This window comes from Scyliorhinus canicula, chromosome 2, assembly GCF_902713615.1.
Source record: "Scyliorhinus canicula chromosome 2, sScyCan1.1, whole genome shotgun sequence".
Classification (NCBI taxonomy): domain Eukaryota; kingdom Metazoa; phylum Chordata; class Chondrichthyes; order Carcharhiniformes; family Scyliorhinidae; genus Scyliorhinus; species Scyliorhinus canicula.
The window spans coordinates 56585065-56609787 of record NC_052147.1 but is presented as its reverse complement, the minus strand read 5'-3'; the positions used below and the strand labels follow the sequence as shown (position 1 = coordinate 56609787).

Sequence of the window (24723 nt, the reverse complement as noted above, 5' to 3'; positions counted from 1 at the left end):
GTTTGATATTCTCTCTTGGCATCTCGAATGGCTTTGCGGAGGTCGTACCTGGATTTCTTGTACAGGACAGGGTCGTCTGCCTTGAACGCCTCAGATCTGTCCTAATTCAGTGGTTCTCAAACAATTGCTTGCCTCCACAGATCATCCAGGGCAACACACCCTGTGGACTATCTACCGGTCTTACCCAACCCACTTCTGTTTGCCACTGCAACATACTCAGAATAAATGGGAACTTAAGCAAATATCAAACTGCTTTTGCTACAAAGTGTAACATCTTTGTGCATTAATTAAAAAAAAATTAAATATCACAAATTATCAATTTGTACAAGAGCATAGACATTTACATATTATAGACATTATGAAACATTCTAATAATATGTGCTATAAAATCACAATCTAAGAAACTAATACCTACGTTCCATCTATATTAATCCAACAAAAACAATAATAAAAGCAAATTATGGCACATGTTGGAATCTGAAACAAAGTTTGACAGTCATCCAGAGTCGAACCGTTAGCTCCCTTCTCTTTCTCCACAGATGCTGTCAGACCTGCTGAGATTGTCCAGTTATTTCTGGTTTTGTTTCAACAGTAATAAATCTTGCTTACAAAGCGACAATGCTGATGGCAACCTATGCCACACACCTGGGAGCCGGTATAGTTATGAACACATGATCAAGAGTAGGTGTAGGTCATTTCGCCCCTCGAGCCTGCTCCCCATTTAACAAGATCATGGTTTATTCGATAGCAAACTCAAATATACACTCTGGTTACTCTCAATAACCTATCCCTTGCTTATCAAGAATCTATCCACCTCTGCCTTTTCTCGGTTCAAAAACCTCTATTTCCTTCCTATTCATGTATCCATCTAAATGCCCCTTAAATGTTTCTAACGTGCCTGCTCCCACCACATCCTCCAGCAGCATGTTCCAGGCACCCACCACGCCGAGAAAAAAAAAAACTTTCCCCCCCCTCACCTTGAACCTGTGCCCCCTTGTAATTGACACCCACCCTTGGAAAAAGCCTCTGACTATCCACCCTGTCTATGCCTCTCAATTTTGTAGACCTCTATCAGGTCTCCTCCCAGCCTCCGTCTGTCCAGTGAAGAGTTGTGAAACGTCATGCAAGGGATGTAGAGGAGAGTTCTGGCCTGTTCTCTGAAATGGCCTCAGCATGTCAGCACCTTGCATTTTGCACCAGTGCACAGATAAAAACACTTGGGAATCATTGCCCAAACTGGGAATAATCCCATAATTAGCAAGACAGGTGTAAACAGCCTATTCCATTAAAATTTTCTTCGCGAAGAAAATGCCCCTGCTCTTATTCCTCTTCATGGTACTAGATAATGTACTGCCGCGATAAACAATGAATTCCCAATAAAGGAATAGGACTCGACCATTCAGCCCCTCATTCCTATTTAATTATGCCATTTGATTATAGCTGATACCTGTTATGACACCCTAGGCCAGAGTGCAGTCAATTCCAACCCCACTTCATCTGGAGTTGCAGTGTCTAAAGTAAGGGTACGATCCAAAGGTCACGCTGTGCCCGAAAAGCAGCTCACCGCGGCGCAGTGTGGCAATTAAAAGCCACGAGACCTTGTGATGCAAGGTGGGATTGTAGGCGGGATCACATTTTGGCAAATCTGCATATTAAAGTAAGACAGCTAGTCTTCCTTTAATGTGCAGATTCCCAATGTGCAGATTCCCAAAGTACCTGAGGCTTTGAGGCTCATCCCCTTTACCTCGGAGACCTCAGGTGAGTGCCGTTTGTACTGGTTGCCACAAACAGAGACCAGGCGGTATGGTACTGGTCGGGGTCACTTAGGGGATCAGAGGCCCCAAGCTGCATGCCGTTTGGGCAGGGAAGTGCCCTGGCACTGCTAGTGCTACCTGGATACCCTAGCATTGCCACCCGAGTTCAGCTTTTGTGCATGTGATTTGGCCAGGGTGCCCTGCGTGGGGGAGCATTGATAGTGCATTCAGGCTGGGTCGCTTTGGGGGCCTTTGAGATCAGGATATCGTTTAAAAATGTCATCCCGCTATCTCGCTACACTGGAAAGTTATGGCAAGTGAAGCTCCTCAGTGTGCAAAACGGGGCTGTGTGCAGCGTTGGCTGCACCTTTCCGACTGAGGCCCTTAATACAATCCGACAGCCATGTGTTTCTTGGCTCTCTATGGGACGTTACTCCCAATTGGTATATGCACATGTGCACACAATTTATCACTGTAATTGAACTGAAGTCAAAGCAAGAGTGCCCTGGGCTTCTGTAGAAGGCATCAAGCCTACTTTATTTATACTCGATGCATTTTATCTGTTATTTCCCTTAAGCCACACAATAACTGGGACAATACAATTCAAAACTCCAAAATATTAAAAACCTGAATTTGTGATCTTGCAAATTTAGTATTACAAAAAACAAAGAAAATTACAGCACAGGAACAGGCCCTTCGGCCCTCCCAGCCTGCGCCGATCCAGATCCTTTATCTAAACCGGTCTCCTATTTTCCAAGGTCTACTTCCCTCTGTTCCCGCCCATTCATATACCTGTCTAGATGCTTCTTAAATGATGCTATCGTGCCCGCCTCTACCACCTCCATTTACCATTAAGCAGAGATCACAGAATTTTCACTGGAAAGACCACGAGCTAGACATGCAAGAGCCCCATTCATCTTGAAGACTGCTTCAGTCACTTTGCCCTGCAGAGCAAATACTGCAATCTAATATAAACAGGCTGCTTATGGATCTAACGGTTGCAGTCATTGTTTTCTTTTGGTTGAATTCACAGAATTCTATGTCAATATTATGTCAATACATGGAAGATCAGGTCCCTAATAAGTAAATACTGCAATCTAATATAAATAGGCTACTTATAGGTCTAATGGTTACTCTTGTTGTTTTCCTTTAGTTGAATTCACAGAATTCTATGTCAATACTAGGAAGATCAAGTCCCCAATAAGAGGCAACAGTTGCAAGGCTAGGAATCTAGTATGCTGTAATTTCTAATTTGTTGCAAATTGAAGGAGTCACTATTCTTTACACAAGTTGCATTTGGTGTTAAAAAGGCCCAAGGTACCTAAAGTACAAGAGAGACCGGACATGCTACGGGGGAAGCAAATATATTGGTGATTAAAAGCTTGAGAAAGGAATGGAGTGCTAAGGCCTAGGGAGGAAGCTTCAGAGAGCTAGCTGGCCACCACGCATTAAATTAATAATTCAGAAACTAGATTTGATTAACTGGACAACATGAATAGCAATAGAGTTTGATCTTGGTTCTTGAAGGCAGTTCACCCAATTACAATGGTAACAATTAAGGTACATCAGATTATTGACAGACTAGCTTAAAAATGAGGGTAAATGAATGGGTCATGTGACTTGTTCTGATGTAAGGCTGACAGTATACCTGGGTGGTTTAATTGTTCAAGGTCAAAGTAAGGCTCAAGTTGTTTTGCTGTGAGCAGAAGATGCAAAGTATTTGTGCTTGGACACAACAAACTCATACGTTTAGCCTGTGTTGACCCCAAGTTTTCCAAAGTCCCAGAAAGGTGCTGCAGGTATTGGGTTTGTAAATTGTTCTGCTGCGAATTATCTATTTACTTCCAAGGTGAAAGGCAGTTGAGGTCAAGGATGGTTAATTAACTTTGTATCTAGGTAGAATAGCTATGTGTTGCCACTGCCATGGGAAAGGCAGAGGAAGCCATTTTGAGATCAGGTTACAGGCTTCCATACAAATTAAAGAATATCAGAGACAGCAGGAGTGAAGCATGATCAGCAGAAAGAAAAAGCTCCTTGATTTTGCCAGTTGCCACAGTTGAATGCAAGAGGGAGACAGTCCCCAATCAAAGAAGTCTTGCAGCCTTCAATGGATTCTGGGTGATTTGTTTTGGCACAGCTAAGGAGGAGAAGAAGAATCATTGGAAGTAACTTTACTACTGGTGCTGGATTTAAGAAACTCTCCAAAAACTCCTGGTGATGGTCAGAGTTGCTAGCTGCTTAAGCACGAATTTGGGAACCCATAGGAAGCTGGAAGTAACGGAGGACTATAATTCTGGGGCGAGTGAGGCAGCTGATAGATACGTATACAGGGAATATCACTTTCTGTGAAGTACAGTTGCCTACAAAAAGTGTTTTGTCAACAGTGTGTTTTAGTCATTTGTTACACTAAAAAATGTTTAAATGTGAAATCTTGCTCTGTAATTCTTTCAGCTATTAAACAAGTTTCAATCCTTTTAGGTGAATTGTACATTCCGAATTCTCCCTATGCACCCGAACAGGTGTCGTAGTGTGGCGACGAGGGGATTTTCATAGTAACTTCATGTAAGCCTACTTGTGAAAAAGATGAAATTAAAAAAAAATGATTGATCTCCATAGCAGTTTGCTTAGGTAGTCACCGAGTACTGGTCTTCATAAATTATATGGAATACTTCTAATTTGCATAGGACAACTTACTTTTGTAATTCTAGATAATCATATAATTTACAGTGCGGAAGGAGGCCATTCAGCCCATCGGATCTGCCCAGCTCTTGGAAAGAGAACCCTACTCCAGCCCACACCTTCAACCTATCCCCATAACCCCACCTAACCTTTTTTTTGGACACCAAGGGAAATTTTTCATGGCCAATCCACCTAACCTGCACATCTTTGGACTGTGGGAGGAAACAGGAGGTAACGCACCCACACATGGGGAGAACGTGCAGACTCCACACAGACAGTGACCCAAGCCGGGAATCGAACCTGGGACCCTGGAGCCGTGAAGCAACTGTGCTAACCACTGTGCTACCATGCTGCCCCATAATGCAGAAGACATTTACAATGAATAATTAACATTGTGTGCAGTTACTTGTGGAAACAGTAGAATTCCCACAACTGGCGAGAGGGGAAGTTTGAAGTTCGAACCGGGATCAATAAGAGGCAGTGACCTGGTGAGAATATCCGAGCCCCGAGGTGGATCACCTCGCTAAATCAATAAACAAAAAAGATTTCCAGTGTCCAACTGTTTACTGATTCTGTACGGTAAAGAATCCCGAACAAGCTTCAAATTAATCAAAATAAAATGCAACCATCGCCATAACCTCGACACAAACATTGCAATTTAGGAGTGAAGCATTAAAATGCGAGTTTTAAAATATGCCCATCTTTGCAAAACTACTCAGCAAATAGATCTAACCGCAGAAAGACTGGCTCAGACGTGACATCTCTGTCGAATACGAATTGCTTCACCAAATCAGAAAAACAAAGTTGTAACAAATGGAAATCGCAATCGTTTTAGTCCCTCGAAATTTATTTATCGAGTACCTGCATCAAGCAAGGGCAGAACAAAAAAATATTCCCCTGAACTGGATGAAATCGTCAGGAAATCTCCAGCAACTATTGCAACGGAAGAAAATCTGCTGTAACCAAGATTTCAGAATAAAGGATACTTAAAAAAAAATGTCATCTCCAAGCGCAGTTCAGAGAGGCAGTGAGTGGGCCGTCAAACCAGTTAATGTCATAATTGGTGATTACCCCAAAGCGGAATAACAGTTTCCCCATTTTACTCGTTGCTGTCAATACAACGGTTCACATTTAGCAGATTTACCCGGACAAGGTACTCTTTCAAAAGTATATCACCAACCCACCTCTCTCAGATCTAAGGTACTCACTTTTAGTGGTAAATCACATCAATCTGGGGGAATGGATACAGTAGGAGAAACGTTACCGGCGCCTCGCATCTCAGAATGAGACAGGCTGTAATTTGGATACACACAAAAAAAAGGACAAAAACAGTTTCGTACATAGGAGCACTTTGCCTGGTGTTTCTGCGGTTTCTTGCAAACCTATTGCCCGTTCCATTACACATTAAATACAAAGCAAAATCATGAATTTATTCTTGTTTTGACCCCCTCATACATACCTGTGCAAAATAAAGGTTTAGTAGACACAGCGTGAAGAACTGCAAGCACACAGGGAAACAATACAACAGCCAGTAAGGGAAAGGCTCCAGCCGATTAGCCTGGACACAATTTTTAAAGTAAAAAGAAAAGAGCGTAGTCCTCAGGCCTGCCCAGAACAGACAGAGAAACAAAAACACCGTTTGGTAGCTGAAGCGCTTGTGCTTATAGTGCAAGACCAGCCAGAGCTGCAGGTAAACGAAGAGGAAGAGCAGGGAGTACAGAGCGGTGTAAACCACAGTCAAGCCCAGCTCCACTGAGGGAGGCACTGCAGCCTGGATCGGCTTGTCCGGAGCCGCCGTCATTGCTGCCGGGCTCACGTTTTGTTATGTTGTCCTCCTCGCAACTGGTCTTGAGCCCGAGCTGTGTGCAGGTTACTGCAGCCGCTTGCTCAGCTCCTCCAGCAGCAGCAACAACAAACACCCTCCCCCCACCTACCTCCAGGAAAAAAAAACAATCAGCAGCTTGTCCCGCCCCCTACCCGGCCGCTCATTGGCGGAGCTCCGTCAGCCTTCCCCCGTGTCAATCATTGGGACGGCAGACGGGGATTGGTCAGAGGGGGAGAGGCCTGGGAGGGGCGCTTGCGCGGTCCGAGAACACCACGTCCCCCGAAGGGAGCGTCGCTGCGATTGGATTGACATCCCGATTAGCCAATGGACGGAAGGCGTTGCACTCGACGGCCATGAACGTACCAGTCAGCGGAAGGCCCGGGGGCGGGGATGCAACTAGCCCAAGGTAGTGAGCAACGCAGTCGGATTTAGAGCTGCGACGGGAAGGGTGAGTGTGACTTGTGTAGAGTACTCCTGCAATCTATCGAAGACTCCCCCTTCATGAAGTGGTTAGCGCTGCTGCTACACGCCGACAGCCCGGGTTCGATTCCGGTCTTGGGTGAAGTTTGCACATATTCCCGGTGTCTGTGTGGGCTTTCTCCCACAGTCTAAAATTATGCAGTTGTGGATTGGCTATGCTAACATTGCCACTTAGTGTCCAAAGATGTGCAGGTTAGATGGTTTGGCCATGTTAACATTGCACCTTAGTGTCCAAAGATGTGCAGGTTAGGTGGATTGGCCATGTTAACATTGCACCTTAGCGTCCAAAGATGTGCAGGTTAGGTGGATTGGCCATGTTAACATTGCTACTTAGTGTCCAAAGATGTGCAGGTTAGATGGATTGGCCATGTTAACATTGCACCTTAGTGTCCAAAGATGTGCAGGTTATGTTGCAGGGGAGGGGTTTGTAGACCTAAGTAGGGTGCTCTTTTGGAGATAAAGCAAATTACTGCAAATGCTGGAATCTGAAACAGAAACTGCTGGACAATCTTAGCAGGTCTACCAGCATCTGTGATGAGAGAGGGAGCTTTGAGTTTTGAGTCTGGATGCCTCTTTGTCAAAGCTCTTTTGGATGGTCGGTGCAGAGTCGATGGGCTAACTGGTCTCCTGCAGTCTTGGGTTTAATGAATTGATCATATTTTGCATGGTGTTGTACAGTAAATGGAATGTGTTGAAATTTAAATGAATATTTCTTTCCCCATAACTCTTACACAAAGCCCAGGCTGCCTTTATTCCTGCAGCAAATTGATTAATCTCTATTATTTACAGGAAAGACAAACCACTAAACCACCTTGGAACATGTTTATTTATACTTCCAAATATATGCTGATAGAACATAGAACAGTACAGCACAGAACAGGCCCTTCGGCCCTCGATGTTGTGCCGAGCAATGATCACCCTACTCAAACCCACGTATCCACCCTATACCCGTAACCCAACAACCCCCCACCCCCCCCCCCCCCACCTTACTTTTTAGGACACTATGGGCAATTTAGCATGGCCAATCCACCTAACCCGCACATCTTTGGACTGTGGGAGGAAACCGGAGCACCCGGAGGAAACCCACGCACATACGGGGAGGGCGTGCAGACTCCACACAGACAGTGACCCAGCCGGTAATCGAACCTGGGACCCTGGAGCTGTGAAGCATTTATGCTAACCACCATGCTACTGTGCTGCCCCCCAAATCTTGCAGCTTCTGTTAGAATCTGTCTAAGCAGACTTTTTCTATTCATGCCACCTCATCAAAATGGCTTAATCAAAGTCACAACAGATGTCCTCTGATTATGACTGGTTTATTATACGATCTCACTTCAACATTTGTTGTTCAGCTGTGGAACAGCCTTCACATGGTTTTTATTCTTAGCATCTGTATGCCTGAGCCATTAACTCAGGAGTTGCCCAAGACTATGTTGCTTCATGCCAATAGGATTTTCAGAGGTGGGATCAGTTTCAAAATGTATGTGCATGACATCCAGGTCTGCCACACCACCAACTGCCCAGACCCTTCCCTTTAGGGAGTTGACCCTTGATGTTCTATTGTTAACAATAGTTTTCCTTGTAAATTATGCGCTCCTGATGCATTAATGCTATATATTTTTTGACAAGCAATTTTAATGAGGTATTTTTGGCATAACAAACAACCACAGTACAAAAACAATAGGGTACAAAGAACAGTAGTAAAAAAGCAACCGCCGACCTCTGTCCTTCCAAGGCCTGCCTATTTAACCCCCTACTCTATACTCCCCCCCCCCCCCCCCCTCCCCCAATGAATGGTTGCCACCCCCGGGTGAACCCTGACACTGACCCTCTCAAGGCGAACTTCATCTTTTCCAGGCCGAGAAAGCTCACCATATTGGTTAACCAGGCCTCTGACTTCGGAGGCCTAGACTCCTTCCAAGCTAGTAATATCCGTCGCCGGGCTACCAGGGAGGAAAAGGCCAGAACATCTGCCTCTCCCTCCTCCTGAACACCCAACACCCCAAAGATTGCTACCCCTGGACTCATTTCCACTCTTGTCTTTAATACCCTGGACATGACATCCGCGAACCCCTGCCAATATCACCTAAGTTTTGGGCATGCCCAGAACATGTGGACATGGTTCGCTGGTCCACCCGCACACCTGACACACTTGCTTTCCACCCCAAAGAATCTACTCATCCAGGCCACTATCATGTGCACCATCTTAAATTGGATCAAGCTGAGCTTTGCGCATGTAGCGGTCGCGTTGACCCTGCTCAGCGCCTCCGCTCATAGGCCGTCTTCCATCTCACCCCCCAGTTCCTCCTCCCACTTACACTTCAGCTCTTCTATACGCGTCTCCTCTGCCCCCATTAATTCCTTGTAGATGTCCGAGACGCTCCCCTCTCCCACCCGTCCCCTAGACACTACCCTATCTTGAATCCCTCTTAGTGGCAGGAGTGGGAAGGATGATACCTGCCTGCGCAGAAAGTCCCGCACCTGTAGATATCTGAAATAATTCCTTGCTGCCAGCCTGAACTTCTCCTCCAGCGCCCTTAAGCTAGGGAAGCTCCCTTCCAGAAACAGGTCCCCCATCTTCTCAATTCCTGCCCTTTGCCATACCCAAAATCCCCCATCTAAGCTCCCCGGACATTAATGCTATTTTAACATGTAATGGGTTCTGTTAGACTTGTATATATGGGACTGTCAACATCATGATGGGTTATGGGGAATTGAATATGATTTGTGGAATATGTCTTGCTTATTACTGCAAATCTTTCTTTTTCCAGATTTAAATAAATAACAGTACTGTTGAAGAATTCATTCAAAGTATTTGAGCAATTTTTGGGATCAGAACTGCCTTTATTCATTTGCTAAAATGAGCCATTGGCATTTCTGCCTTTGCTTAATTTTATTATATGCTGGTTATTTTAATGCCGTTGGTGGGATGAAGACATTACGCACCTTAAATCAGCAACATTTTATCAATATTCTACAGTCAGGAAAAGCTTCTCTAATATACTTCAAAAGAACAAGTAAGTATTCACAATCTTGGGAAATATTTGAAACAGAATACTGGATTAAAAAGTAAAACTTTGCACATTTTATATTCATCCAATAAATACAATATAAGGCGGCATGTGGCGCAGTGGATAACACTGGGACTGCGACGCTGAGGACCCGGGTTCGAATCCCGGCCCTGGGTCACTGTCCTTGTGGAGTTTGCACATTCTCCCCATGTCTGCGTGAGTTTCACCCCCACAACCCAAAGATGTGCAGGTTAGGTGGATTGGCCACACTAAATTGCCCCTTATTGGAAAAAATATATAATTGGGCACGTTAAATTTATTTAAAAAAAATACAATATACTTAGAAATTCATTTTGCTTGTTTTGGGCATACTGGTTAACACTGTTCATCTTGGTTTGATCCAAGTTAGATCTTTGCTGATTGTCACTGAGATTGTATAGTATCTTACTGCTCATGAATCTGAACTACTTGCTACTAAATTAATAGTTTCATGCAGAGGCCAGTGTGCCATTTCATAGTGTAGGAATAAGAAATGGCACAGTGTCACTGGTACAGTATGGGTACTTTTCCAAGAATGGATTTAAAGATCATTGTTGAGATCATGTATTGGGAGGTTTGCTCTGCATCTTAATTGCATTGCACCTGATTTGTGATGTTTGTTTCTGAAACATAAAAAGAATAAGTCGAAAAATGCACTGAAGCCGAACCTTAGAGAGCATGAATCAAATTCAGCTTTGCAAAAATAACTTCATCGATCTTACTTATTTTTATCTTTAAATTCAACTTTGAGACCCAGAAAAATGTGCAAACTTTGTTTTGCCCCTTGACTTGATAGTAATGACCACTTGAAAAGAATCGATGTAGATTCTAATTTGAGTTTTCCTTTAGAATTATCCAGCCTAATTTTAATGTTCATTTCAGTTTTATTTCAACAATTATTCAACACTGAAATAATCTGATAATTATATATGTTGTTGTGATAAACATCATTCAGTTATCTAACACATGTAGACGATAATTTTAAAAAATTTCCTTTTCCTGTGCCTACTTTGTTTTAGCTCAATTGTTGCACTTTTACCTCTGAGTCAGAAGACTGTTTGATCACGTACATAATTTGGGCTAATATTTCAATATAGGACTGAGGGGATGCTGCATTGTCAAAGATACTACCTTTTGAATGAGACATTAAACTGAGGTCCTGTGTACCCATTTAAGCAACATGTAAGAGCCCCTGTCACTATTTGAACATAAGAACATAAGAGCTAGGGGCAGGAGTAGGCCACCTGGCCCCTCGAGCCTGCTCTGCCATTCAACAAGATCATAGCTGATATTTATGTGGACTCAGCTCCACTTACCCACCCGCTCACCATAACCCTTAATTCCTTTACTGTTCAAAAATCTATCTTTGCAATAAAAACATAAACGAGGTAGCATCAACTGCTTCACTCGGCAGGGAATTCCACAGATTCATGACCCTTTGGGTGAAGAAGTTCCCACTCAATTCTTTCCAAAATCTGCTCCCCTTATTTTTAGGCGATGCCCCCTACTTCTATTTTCACCCCCCCCCCCCCCCCCCAGTGGAAACAATTTCCCTGCTTCTATCTTATTTATTCCCTTCATTTTATATGTTTCCATAAGATCCCCACGCTCATTCTTCTAAATTCCAAACATAGTCAATTTTAAAATTCTCATCCTGTGTTCAAATCCATCCCTGTGGCTATGTCCCTCCCTATCTCTGTAACCTTTCAGCCTTACACCCTCCAAAGTACTTTTGCTCCTTCAACTCTGGGCATTGTTGCATCAATGGTGGTCATGCTTTCGGCTGCCGAGGCGCATATCTCCGGAATTCTTTCCCTGAATATCTTCACGCTTTACTTCACTTTCCTCCTTCAAAGCATCCCTTAAAGCCTACCATTTTGATAAAGTTTTTGGTAATTTAACCTAAAATTTCCTTATGTGGCTCAGTGTCAGACTTTGTTTTATAATGTCTCTGTGAAGCACATTGGGATTGTTAACTATTTTAGGGGTGCTATATTGTTACCTTGGCGAATAATTGTCCAGCATTCAGCACCAGTGAAAGAGATTATTTGGTCATTCATCTCATTGCAGTTGTGTGGCTTTTCATACATATTAGTTGTTAATGATTATTATTATATTACTAAAAGTACTTTTTTGTGGGATATTCTGAGAACATGAAAGGCTCCAAATGAATGCGAGCTTATTTGTTTCTTCATTCCCTTTTTCACTTATTAAAAGCAGTAACAATATCAGCAAAATTGAAATTATGTAAGGACAAGTAAGGCTAATTTAAGAACAAGGCAGAATGTTAGTCTTTGTTTATCTTTGGTCTACCAAATGCTTTAGAGCAGTGATGCGCAACTTATGCTGGTGAGTAGGCCGCATGAGTGACCCTCCCTTCATCTCAGTGGGTCACAAGGTTAAAATCAGGCTTGTTCACTAACCATGACTTTATTAATAAATGTAAATACATTAACACACGCTAAATATTTAATTTTGATTTGCAGACAATGCTTAATCATTTATATATTAATAGAACTATCTAGTTCAAATGGTTCAAAACAAAATAAATATTTACACTTTGGATGCAGAGGGAGTGCATGGCTCTCACAGTCAATGATGTGTGCAATCAGCATGAACCTTGCCTCACTTACCCTTTCTTTACGTGTGTGTCACTTCAGTCTTACCAGTCGGGAAAAAACTGCATGGAAGGCAATCAGCGGAATGTGGCAACCCTGCACGCGGGCAACAGTCAACAAAATGTCTCACGGATCGCACTCAGAACCAGATAGGTCGCATGTGGGCCCCGATCTGCAAGTTACGCACCACTGCTCCAGAAGAATTACAAAAATAAACATTTAGTTCAAAACGCTAACAGTATTGTTTGTTTCTATGTTTCAGCCAACCCGCCAATTAGACTTTTCCTTCAACAACTAGAAAAATCTTCAGAGCCGCTCGAAGAGTATGGCATCACAGTGGCTCAGGTGAATTAAAATTCCTTCTCTGGCACATCTTTTAATTTTAAACCGTGATCTGCCATTGAGAGCCGCCTTGGACTGCTTGCATCGTAATTTGAGATGCTACAAATGCAAGAATGAGGGCGATGGGGAGAAAAACTCTTTATCTTCTCAATTTTTCAGGAAAATCTAGCTAAGTATTAATGAAAATAATAATATAAAACAATGCAAGTTGAAAAACTATCTGGTTATTACATTGCAACCCTAATGGCTGTTCTGCATGGTTGTAGGATACTGATTCATTCATCCCATGTTGTATACCCTCATGTTTTAAAACTCAAGCATCTTGACCTATGGAGCCACTGATTAGAGGATGCTTCAAAAATAATGGAAATGCTGGCCGAGTTGCTTTTACGCTGATCATATGGTGCTATTGCTGGGGTTTAGGATCAGCTCCCTCTAATAATAAGCAAAAGCTTAGAAGGTGCAAAAAAAATTTAAAGAAGGCTTCAGGAAAACAACTTTTCTTATGAAGATTTACGACATGGACTGCAGCGGTTCAAGAAGAACGCTCTCTACCCCCTTAAGCACAGCCAGGGTTGAGCACTAAATGCTAATGTTGTCAGGGATGTCAACATCCTGAAGGATTGTACAAAAAAAAAAGCATCTGTGTGATCTTGCTCCACAGAGGAGAGAGGAGAAAATTGGCAGAACAATTTTTGTTGAGAAAACAGTGTTGAAAGGAAGGCAGGATTTGTAACCATTTTCTGTGTTACATTATCCCATTTAAAATGCTGTGTCCCTTTTTGTAGGTTAACTGTGCCACAGAAAAAGTACCAAAATATTGTGAAAATGAAGATGTCTTGAAGAAAGCATATCTTTTCCGGTAAATTCACATATACTTATAATTATTTTCTACATAAACTACCAGAAAGTTTTTATCATGAGTATTTGCTTTGATTCCAACTTAATTTTTTGTTTTCTTGGTAGTTGATAATGATAAATATGTTGAGAATATGTTTGCTCCATACAAACAACAAGGAGGATGCTACCTGAGAAACATTGCTGATATCTGTTCTCCTTAAGGTGTAACAGAACAATGAGTGATCTTTAAGGAAGAGATGTTCAAGCACAGGCTTGGTACATTTCAACACTAGGAAGAAAGGGAACCAAAACCAAGCCTCCCTTCATGATAAAAGGATAAATGGTGCATGTCAGGTGAATTATTCAAATGAGATCCAAGCCAAATGCAGTAAATCGAGAGGGGAAGTAATGAGGAAAATAAGATTGGCAATGAGAAAGTATGAGAATAGAAAGGCAGTTAACATAAAAGGGAACATGAAAATCTTCTACTGGTGTGCAGTTCATAAGCGAGAGGCAAGTGAAGTCTATTACAGGAATAATGATAGACGCTTAGCACACAGGACAAGGCTAGAATACTTAGTAAGTACTTCATAAGGAGGAGGGTGCTGACAAAGTGTCAGTAGTAGCTGAGATGGTAGAGGTAAAAATTGAGTGGCAGGATTTACTGGATAAGCTGGCAATACTTAGAGTGGATAAGTTGCCGGGTTCAGATGGCTTGCGTCTCAGCTTGCTAAAGGAAGTGCGAGTGCAGATGACAGAAAGGTCTGTCATAATCGTCTAATAATAATAAATAAAATATTTATTAGTGTCACAAGTAGGCTTACATTAACACTACAATTAAGTTACTGTGAACATCCCCGAGTCACCATACTCCGACATCTGATCGGGTACACTGAGGGAGAATTCAGGATTTTTTTTTTAATAAACAATTTTATTGAGGTATTTTTGGCATATAAAACAATGACATTGTATAGTACTGTACAGAAGGAAAAGCAAATAACACATAGTGCAAACCACGACTCCATTCTAAGAATTCAGGATGTTGAAATCATCTAACAGGACGACTTTCAGGACTTGTGAGAGGAAACCGGAGACCCGGAGGAAATCCACGCAGACATGGGGAGAACGTGCAGACTCTGCACAGACAGTGCCCCAAGCCACTAAGCCAAAATCGAGCCCAGGTCCCTGGCACTGTGAAGCAACAGTGCCGCCCTAACCTACCCTAGTGATGGGGAGCTGGCAAAGGATTGGAGAATGACAAATGAGACACTTGTTCAAGAAAGGATGTAAGGACGTTCCTAATAACTATAGGCTGGTCAGTTTAATAGCAGTGGTGGGTAAAGTTTTAGAAACAATAATCCAGTGAAAAAATTAACATGAACTTTTGAAGTTTGAATTAATAAAGGAGAGTCAGCAAGGATTTTTTAAAGGCAGACAATACTTGACTAATTTAATTGAATTTTTTGATGAAATAACAGAAAAGATTCTTGAAGGGAATGCAATGGATGTTGTCTCTGGATTTTAGGGAGCCCTTTGGCAAATTGCCATATAAAAGGTTGGTTAACAAAACAGGCTTATGGAATAGGAGGGTCAGTGTCAGCTTGGACAAAGTATTTGGTTAGGGAAGGGAAGACTTCTGATAGACTCCCTACAATTCCGAAAAAGGCCATTACGCCCATCAGGTCTGCCTTGACCATTTGAAAGACCACCTTACACGGACCTAATCTTCACCCTATCTCTGTAACCCCACCTAACGTTAGGACACTTAGGGGCAACTTAGCATGGCCAATCCACCTAACCTGCGCATCTTTGGATTGTGGGAAGAAACGGTTAATTTGGATCACAAAATTGTTGCCATATGATTTTTGCTGCCTACACATAATTTCTAATGTGATTCATGTAAAATCTTGGGTTATTTTGACTTCTATATGGAGCAATTTTGAATTCGGTGTATATTTTTTCTATAATTTAAAGATCCATGGTGGGACTGTTATAAAGCAGTGAGATGCCAAATAACTGGCTGAGTACACTGTGGCAACTTTGCGGGGCAGAAGATGTTGTTGCCACCATACAAGGCCCAAAGTGTTGTGCAATTAATTCTCAACACAACTCAAACACATTCCAATTGATGATGCATGCAAGACTAACACATTAAGTAGAGCTCTGTCCAGTCTTAGCTGCAGCATTAGGCTACAGCTTTTGATAGCTTGGCCATGATGTCTTCACATTACTAGTTGAAGGATAGAAAACAGCGAGTTGTGTACTTGATTATTTTTCAGCCTGGAGATTGATAGACAGTGGTGTTCCCCGAGGATCATTGTCTTTTTGATATAGTTAAACGATTTGTATATTGAAATACCGAGTATTATTTCAAAATTTGTCAATGATACCAAACTTGGAGGTGTGGCAAACAGTGAGGATGATACTAATCAACTACAACAAGACATAGACAAGACATCATAGCAGAACGGGCAAACAGTGCCTGATGGAATTTAATGCCGATAAGTGTGAGGTGATCCATTTGGAGAGGGAACAGGGAGGGTTTTTATAAACTTAATGGCATAGTTCTAAACAATGTGCAGAGTCAGAAGAATCTGAAAGTTCATGTGCATAGTGGTGATATGCATCACTGTAAATGCACAAGGGGTTAATGTAAATAAACGTAGATTAGATAGACACTAGAGGGAGCACCAGAAACACCATGACACATAGACAGTCAACCAATAGGTCAGTAAGATAGGACACGACCAATGGGCATTCACGATGCACACAGAGGTGACACTACCACAGGGGGACATTACACCAACCCATATATAAGGACACAGCACACATGATCTTTCGCTTTCCAGTGGAGACACTCAATGAGTACACAGGGTTGATTTGGAACACATCGCACCCACCACGTGGATTGTAGCAGACTGGTTCGTCAGTCTGAGTAGCTATAGCAGGACTAACAGGAGAGTCGAATCCAAGTAGGAGAATTGTTAACAGTTTAATATATGTGTTAAAGCTATCTCCATGTCTGAACCTTCCTTTGTCAGAGTGCACATCAAGGAAGCAGCTTATGGTACGTCAAGATCATAACAAAACATGGTACCAAGGAGTGAACTGTTTAAATTCATATAGTTACAACTCAGCAAACAGTGACAACCAGCAACGGCATCCAGGCAAGATGATGTTCGACATTCCGTTTCCACAGCAGCTCAGGTACCAAGGCAATCTCAGTGAAAACTGGCGTGCGTTCAGGCAGAGATTTGAGATCTACCTGGTAGCGTCCGACCTAGATGGTGTGGCGGATGCAGAGAAAATAAAGCTTCTATTTACAATCACGGGTCCAAGAGCAGCTGAAATCTTCCAGACCTTCAAATACTCATAGGGGCAAAACAAGAGCAACTCCCAGGCAGTCCTGGACAAATTCCAAGAATTCTGCGAGGAACATACAAGAAGAAAAGGTAAAAGAGGTGTCAAAACTAACCACGAGGCGAAGGTAGGCTTTCCATTGAAGAAATCTGCAGTTTTGATTGGTGGCCATCTTGGAAAAGAAGCCGCACATGCGCAATTGCGAGAAAGGCCCTAAGTAAAGGAACAGAGATATGCGCAATTGCGAGAAAGGCCCTAAGTAAAGGAACAGAGATATGCGCAATCGCTTCCTGTGCTCTATGTCACACGCTTTGTGACATCAGAGGCCCCGCACCACGCCCACTTAAAGGGGAAATGTCCCAAAACACGAAAAAGGTTTTAAAGCCGTAAAACCCGATTCTTTCACCTGGAATGACAGCACAATGCCTGAAATTCAACCAGTGCTGAAAGTAACCAGATGAAGATTTCACCTTGGGAGGTGGCTACCCCAGTACCAAATCCGAACCGCAACTAGAGGTGTTGTACATTGAAGACCCCGACGACGAGTTCTTCGGATTGGCGAATCCTCAGCCCAGCATATATGACATCCCGACTCGTGAGTGCAGGATTATGCTGCGGCCTGACGTCAAGTGACAGAGAGCAGTACAAGCCCACAGAGAGCGGCCTGCTGCCACACAGAGAGTGGGCCACGCACCACGAAGGGTCCCCGACTCCACACACAAAGCGATGAAAGTCTCCACAGCGAGACCAATGCACAATTCCACACCGGGAACGCTGCAAGACTGCACAGAGGGAGTGACACAAGCCTCCACAGCGAGCTCGTGGACAGACTCCACGATGGAAGGAATGCAAGACTCCAGAGCCCAGTCCTTGCATGAACAAGACCATGCAGGGGCTGTTTAGCACCGGGCTAAATCGCTGGCTTTGAAAGCAGACCAAGGCAGGCCAGCAGCACGGTTCGATTCTCTTATCGCCTCCCCGAACAGGCGCTGGAATGTGGCGACTAGGGGCTTTTCACAGTAACTTCATTTGAAGCCTTGTGACAATAAGCAATTTTCATTTTTCATTTTCATGAGAGTCTAGCAACCTCCTCTGAGCAACCAGCAGCAGACGATGCACGTCTGCCACGCTCAAGTGTACAGCAAACAGACTATGACAGTCTACCACGCTCCAGTGAACAGCAAAAAGACTATGACAGTCCACCCAGATTATTTGAGCCACCAGAAGAAGACTCTGATAGTCTACCCAGCTCAAGTGAACGACAAGAAGATACTGAGGCTCTACCCACTGTATGTGAGACAAGTGACGATGGCATCCCACTTCCCATACAAGACGTGCAACGTGACAGACCTCAGCTAGAATGTACAGAGGCACTCGACAATCACAGTGAGACGACTGGTGACTCCGGTGACACCAGGTTACTTCAAACCTCATTCGCTTGAGCCTCTCAACAAGAAAATGCATTCCTGAACGATTTGACTCCGGACGTGGAGCATCGAGAAACCTCAGAAGATGCAACTAAACCTGAAATGACTCCAGACGGGGAGCATCGACAAGCCAAAACTGACTCGGGTGAAACAGACCAGACTCTAGACGGGGAGCATCGACAAGTCAAAGCTGATTCCAGTAAGCCGGACATGATTCCAGATGGGGAGCGCCGCGAACTCAGTGACGGCACGCTCAAGGAAACAGCAGATGCCACAAAGGACGCTGACTCGAGTAACTGTGTGAAGGACTTGTATTATCCACAGAGTGTGGCCCTTGAGCGCAGCAAACATGACAACAAAACCAACCAACACAACATCAACATCACAGACAATAACAAGAAGCGTACCAAAGGCAACAACATCAACAACAAGCGCGACAACAACATCAACAATGGAACAACGACTGGTACGACATGGTACAACTCTGCCTATAAGGGACACTGTTACTGCTCAGCTCAGTACAGTGACATACCATGGCAGGACGATGCATCTTACCAATTCACGTTTGCTACACTACCAACAGGCAACCCAGCTTTCAGGACAGATGCCATCAAGAATTGCTACCATAAGCATAAAAAAAAGGAACAGACTCCAAATCAGCCAATGAAATGATTTGAACACTTGAACACCTCCTGATGACCAAACACCAGGACACTGATGGCATTCACAGTGGAATGATAACGTCACCATTGATACTTCCATACCAGACCATATAAATTCATGAATTATTGGACTCATAATTTTATTTTGTATTGTCTTGTCCTCAAAGTCATTGCAACTATTATTTGGTCTTGTATACTATTGTATAGTCATCACAGTCATCATAACTTGTACATAGCATCACTTATCTATCTGTTTTTGTTCAATTTCCTTTCACACTATACAGAAAATATGTAACACAAAAAAAAGGGGGATGTGGTGATATGCATCACTGTAAATACACAAGTGGTTAATGTAAATACACACAGACTAGTTAGAAACTAGAGGGAGCAGTAGAAACATCATGACACATAGACAGTCAACCAATAGGACAGTAAGATAGGACACAACCAATGGGCATTCACGATACACACAGAGGTGACACTACCACAGGGGGGCATTATACCAACCCATATATAAGGAAACAGCACACATGATCTTTCTCTTTCTAGTGGAGACACTCAGTGAGTACACAGGGTTGATTTGGAACACATTGCACCCACCACGTGGATTGTAGCAGACTGGTTCGTCAGTTTGATTAGCTACAGCAGGATTAACAGGAGAGTCGAATCCAAGTAGGAGAATTGTTAACAGTTTAATAAATGTGTTAAAGCTATCTCCAAGTCTGAATCTTCCTTTGTTAGAGTGCACGTCAAGGAAGCAGCTTGTGCTACGTCAAGAGCATAACAAAACACATAGATCCTTGGAAGTGTTGGGACAAATGGAGAGAGTTGTTGTGAAACATGTGACATCTTGGGTTGCATAAATAAAGTTATTAAGTGTAAAAGAGGGAAGTTCATCTGAACCTCTGCACATCTCCGGTTAGGCCACAGCTAGAATATTGTATCCAGTTCTGGTGACTGCAATTTAGAAAGGATGTGAGGCTGCTCGAGAGGGCGCAGAGGAGATTTTCCAGAATTGTTGCAAGGAGACCGATTTTAACCACGGGGTTAGGTCAGAGAAGCTTGATGCAAAGGAGATGGAGGGAAATTTGGTGGAGGTTTAGATAAATTGCCCCTTAGTGTCCAAAAGGTTAGTTCGGGTTACAGGGATGGGGTGGAGTTGTGTGCTTAAGTAGGGTGCTCTTTCCAAGCGCTGGTACAGACTTGATGGGCCGAATGGCCTCTTGCACTGTAAGTTCTATGGTTCTATAAGGTAGACATTGAAAAGCTGTTCCCATTCGCTGATGGTACAAGGACTGGGGCTGACAAATTGAAAGGTTAGGCCAGAGATACAGGAGGGATGTGAAGAAGAACCTTTTTTCATAGACTGGCATTGTCTTAGCCAAAACTATCACAATTCAAAAAGAGGTTGGATGGCCACTTGAGGGGAATAAACCTCCAGGGCTAGGGGGATAGAATGGGCGAAAGGGACTGACTATTATAAAAACAGAGAATGTTGGAAATACTCAGCAGCATCTGTGAAGAAAAAAAAATAACGTCAACGTTTCAGGTCTGTGACCTTGCATCGGAATCCGGGACCAGAATCAAGGACTGACTGGATTGCTCCAAAGAGAACTGGCGTTTGCATTAAAGGTAAAAGGATAACTAGGGAAAGAGTAGGGCCCATTAAGGACCACAGTGGCAATTTGTGTGTGGAGCCGGCAAAGGTACGTAGAATTCTAAATTAATACTTTGTGTTGGTGTCCACTAAATTAATACTTTGTGTCAGAAGGATATGTTACCACTGGAAAGGCTCTATCTATAATTCCTGCTGCCTCAGAAAGGCAGCCAGCATAATTAAGGACCCCACGCACCTCGGACATACTCTCTTCCACCTCCTTCCGTCAGGAAAAAGATACCAAAGTTTGAGGTCAAGCACCAACCGACTCAAGAACAGCTTCTTCCCTACTGCGATCAGACTTTTGAATGGATCTTTTGAATGGACGTATTAAGTTGATCTTTTCTCTACACCTTGCTATAACTGTAACATTGACCATTAAACAATAAGTCCAAATCATATGCATGAGTCCAAAATTCATCAATTATTATGGTCGAGTGTCTTTCTTGTTTGGTTGGTGAGGTAGTGATGTTGATGGTGGCATTGCTTTGCAAACGCCGTCAGTGTCCCTGTGCGTAAGGAACCAAGAAGTGGTCACATCACTTAGTTGTCTGATTTGGAGTCTTTTTTTCCGATGCTTGTGGTAGCGATGTATGCAATCTGTCCTGAAAGCCATGTTGCCTGTTGGTAGTGCAGCAAACGTGAAATGGTAAGATGCACCGTCATGCCATGGTATGTCAGTGTATGGTATGCATTGTTTGTACAGCTTGCAAGAAACAATACTTTTCACTGTATACTAATACACGTGACAATAATAAATCAAATCAAATCAAAATCAAAGAGGATATTTACCAGGATCTTGTCTGGGCTGGAAAGTTTTAGTTCTGAAGAGAGGTGTTCACTGGCGATGGGAATGAAGTGGGTATAGAACTCTGAGAAGGACTGGGATCAAATTAAAATTAACATAGACAGAGTGGAGATTGTGAGTGGTCTGACAGGCTTAAAAGTAGATAAATCTCCAGGGCTGGATGAAATGTATCCCAGGCTGTTGAGTGAGGCAAGGGAAGAAATAGCAGGGGTGGTGGCAATAATTTTTGGCCACAGGAGAGGTGCCGGAGGACTGAAGGATAGCCAATGCGGTACCATTATTCAAAAAGGGAGGAAGGGATAAACCAGGAAACTACAGGCCAGTCAGTCTAACCTCAGTGGTGGGGAAACGATTGAAAGAAATTCTGAGACACAATGAATCTGCATTTGAAGAGCTACGGATTCATCAAAAATAGTCAGCATGGTTTTGTTAAGCGGAGGGAATGTTTGACGGGTGTGTAGATGAGGGCAATGCATTTGACAAGGTCTACTTGGATTCAGCAAGGCTTTTAATAAGGTCTCACATGGGAGACTAATAGTGAAGGTAAGAGCCCATGGGAACCATAGAAATTTGGCAAACTGGATCCAAAATTGGCTGAGTGGCAGGAAGCAGAGGGTGACTACTATACTCCCTATACAAGCATGACTGCGTGGCAAAATTTGGCTCCAGCTCCATCTACAAGTTTGCTGACGACATGACCATAGTGGGTCAGATCTCGAACAACGATGAGTCAGAATACAGGGGGGAGATAGAGAACCTAGTGGAGTGGTGTAATGCAACGATCCCTCCCTCAATGCCAGCAAAACTAAAGAGCTGGTCATTGACTTCAGGAAGCAAAGTGTGCACATCGCTAAAAATCTGTCCTGGTCCACCCGCGTCAACGCCATGACCAAGAAAGCACAGCAGCGCCTATACTTCCTCAAGAAACTAAGGGAATTTGGCATGTCCACATAGACTCTTACCAAACTTTTACAGGTGCACCATAGAAAGTATGCTATCTAGCTGCATCACAGCCGAGTATGGCAACTGCTCGGCCCAAGACCGCAAGAAACGTCAGAGAGTCATGAACACCGCCTAGTCCATCACACAAACCCGCCTCCCATCCACTGTCTACACCTCCTGCTGACTTGGGAAAGTGGGCAGCATTATCCAAGACCCCTCCCACCCAGCTTACTCACTCTTCCAACTTCTTCCATCGGGCAGGAGATACAAAAGTTTACCGTGCTCCTGTATGTTTCACCCAATGCCAGTGTCTTTAACATTGTGTACCTTGTGTTGCCGTTACGTATTTTCTTTTCATGTACTAAATGATCTGTTTGAGCTGCACGCAGAAAAATACTTTTCACTGTACCGCAGTACACCTGACAATAAACAAATCCAATCCAATAGTTCAGGGGTCTTTTTTTGACTGGAAGTCTGTGTCCAGTGGGATGGGATCCCACAGTGTTGGGACCTTAGCTGTTTGTGGCTTATATGAATCAATTAAACTTTAGACTTGAATGAAGGAGGGTTGATCAGTAAGTTCACGGATCATATGAAAATTGGTGGGGTGGTAAATGGTGAGGATGATAGCCTTAGATTACAGGAGGATGTAAATAGGCTGGTCAGATGGGCTGATCGGTGGCAAATGAATTCAGTTCAGATAGGTGTGAGGTGATGCACTTGTGCAGGACAAACAAGGTAAGGGAATACATGATGAATGGCAGAAGGCAGGACCCTTGCAAGCACTTAGAATCAGAGAGAACTTGGTGTGTATGTACACTGGGGTAGCACGGCAGGTGGATACAGAGGTTAAGAAGTCATATGGTATACTTGCCTTTATGAGCCGAGGCATAGAGTTTAAGAGCCGAGAGCTTATGCTGGAACTGTATTAAAAAGTTGATTAGGCCACAGCTTGAGTATTGTGTGCATTTCTGGATCTAATCGTACAGGAGGGATGTGTTACCACTGGAAAGGTGCAGAGGATATTTACCAGGATCTTGTCTGGTCTGGAGAGTTTTAGTTCTGAAGAGAGATTGGATAGACTGGAGTTGTTTTCCTTGGAGCAGAAGAGACTGAGGAGGACACACGATTGAGATGTGTAAACTAGAGGGGCATAGTAGAGTAGATAGGAAGACAGTTTTCACCTTAGTGAAGAGATCAATGACTGGGGGGCATTGATTTTGAGGTGACTGGTGTGAGGAAATGCTTTCTCATCCAGAGGGTTGAGAGAGTCTGAAACTCGCTGCCTGAAAGCAAGGTGGAGGAAAAGACCTCAGAACATTTAAGAAGTAATGAGATGTGCAGTTGTGATGCCAAGATATACAAGGCTACGGGGTAGGTGCTGGAAAATGGGATTAGAATAGTTAGCTGATTGGTTTTGACTTGTGCAGACATAAAAAGGTTCAAACGGCCTTTTGTGTGCTGTAGACCTCTATGAGTCTATGAACTTGACAGGCCAAATGGCCTCCATCGGCCTCTTAATGACTCAATGACTAATGATTATCTAACTCTGGGATGTAGTTCCATGGGCACTAGCCACCGACTAGAACTTTCTCCATGTTGGCTTCCTTGATATGTGAGCCTAACGAATGGCAGCAGATTGTTTGAGCTTGATTCCATACTCCTAAAATGTGCAAACAAGCTTGCTTTCCAGCAGGTACCTCAATATAATGACTCAGACTATAAACCTTTACCAAATAGAACAAAGAACAAAGAAAAGTAAAGTACAGGAACAGGCTCTTCGTCCCTCCAAGCCCGTGCTGACCATGCTGCCTGACTAAACTACAATCTTCTACACTTCCTGGGACCGTATCCCTCTATTCCCACCCTATTCATGTATTTGTCAAGATGCCCCTTAAATGTCACCATCGTCCCTGCTTCCACCACCTCCTCCAGCAGCGAGTTTCAGGCACCCACTACCCTCTGTATAAAAAAAAACTTGCCTCATACATCTACTCTATACCTTGCCCCTCGCACCTTAAACCTATGCCCCCTAGTAATTGACCCCTCTACCCTTGGAAAAATATATTATTTTCTTTAGATCAAGGATGCGGAGGCCAAGTTTGGCCTCCTTATTGCTATCTTTTTTTGTTCTTTTTTTAAAAAATAAATTTAGATTACCCAATTATTTTTTTCCAATTAAGGGGCAATTTAGCGTGGCCAATCCACCTAGTCTGCACATTTTTGGGTTGTGGGGGCGAAACCCCTTATTGCCATCTTAATTATGGAAATTAGGGAGC

At 43.3% G+C, this 24723-nt stretch overlaps 2 protein-coding genes across 4 annotated transcripts in view; one reads left to right on the top strand and one right to left on the bottom strand.

Annotated features, from left to right (window-relative positions):
• Positions 1–6380, bottom strand: part of gpr137c (G protein-coupled receptor 137c) — a 48274-nt gene extending 41894 nt beyond the window's left edge. For 2 of the 3 annotated variants that reach the window (XM_038778870.1, XM_038778859.1), the window contains exon 1: positions 5893–6379. In XM_038778870.1, coding sequence (XP_038634798.1) covers positions 5893–6234 — 342 coding nt within the window. In that variant the 5' untranslated portion in view covers positions 6235–6379. Of the gene's footprint in view, positions 1–5892 lie in introns of all 3 variants that reach the window. The other variant, XM_038778848.1, reaches the window with a different exon arrangement.
• A 260-nt stretch (positions 6381–6640) lies between these two features.
• The window catches only part of txndc16 (thioredoxin domain containing 16), a 183183-nt gene continuing 165100 nt past the window's right edge, over positions 6641–24723 (top strand). The window contains exons 1-4 of the mRNA XM_038778837.1: positions 6641–6706; positions 9510–9755; positions 12669–12751; positions 13537–13610. Of these exons, the coding sequence (XP_038634765.1) occupies positions 9599–9755; positions 12669–12751; positions 13537–13610 (314 nt within the window). The 5' untranslated portion in view covers positions 6641–6706; positions 9510–9598. The remainder of the gene's footprint in view (positions 6707–9509; positions 9756–12668; positions 12752–13536; positions 13611–24723) is intronic.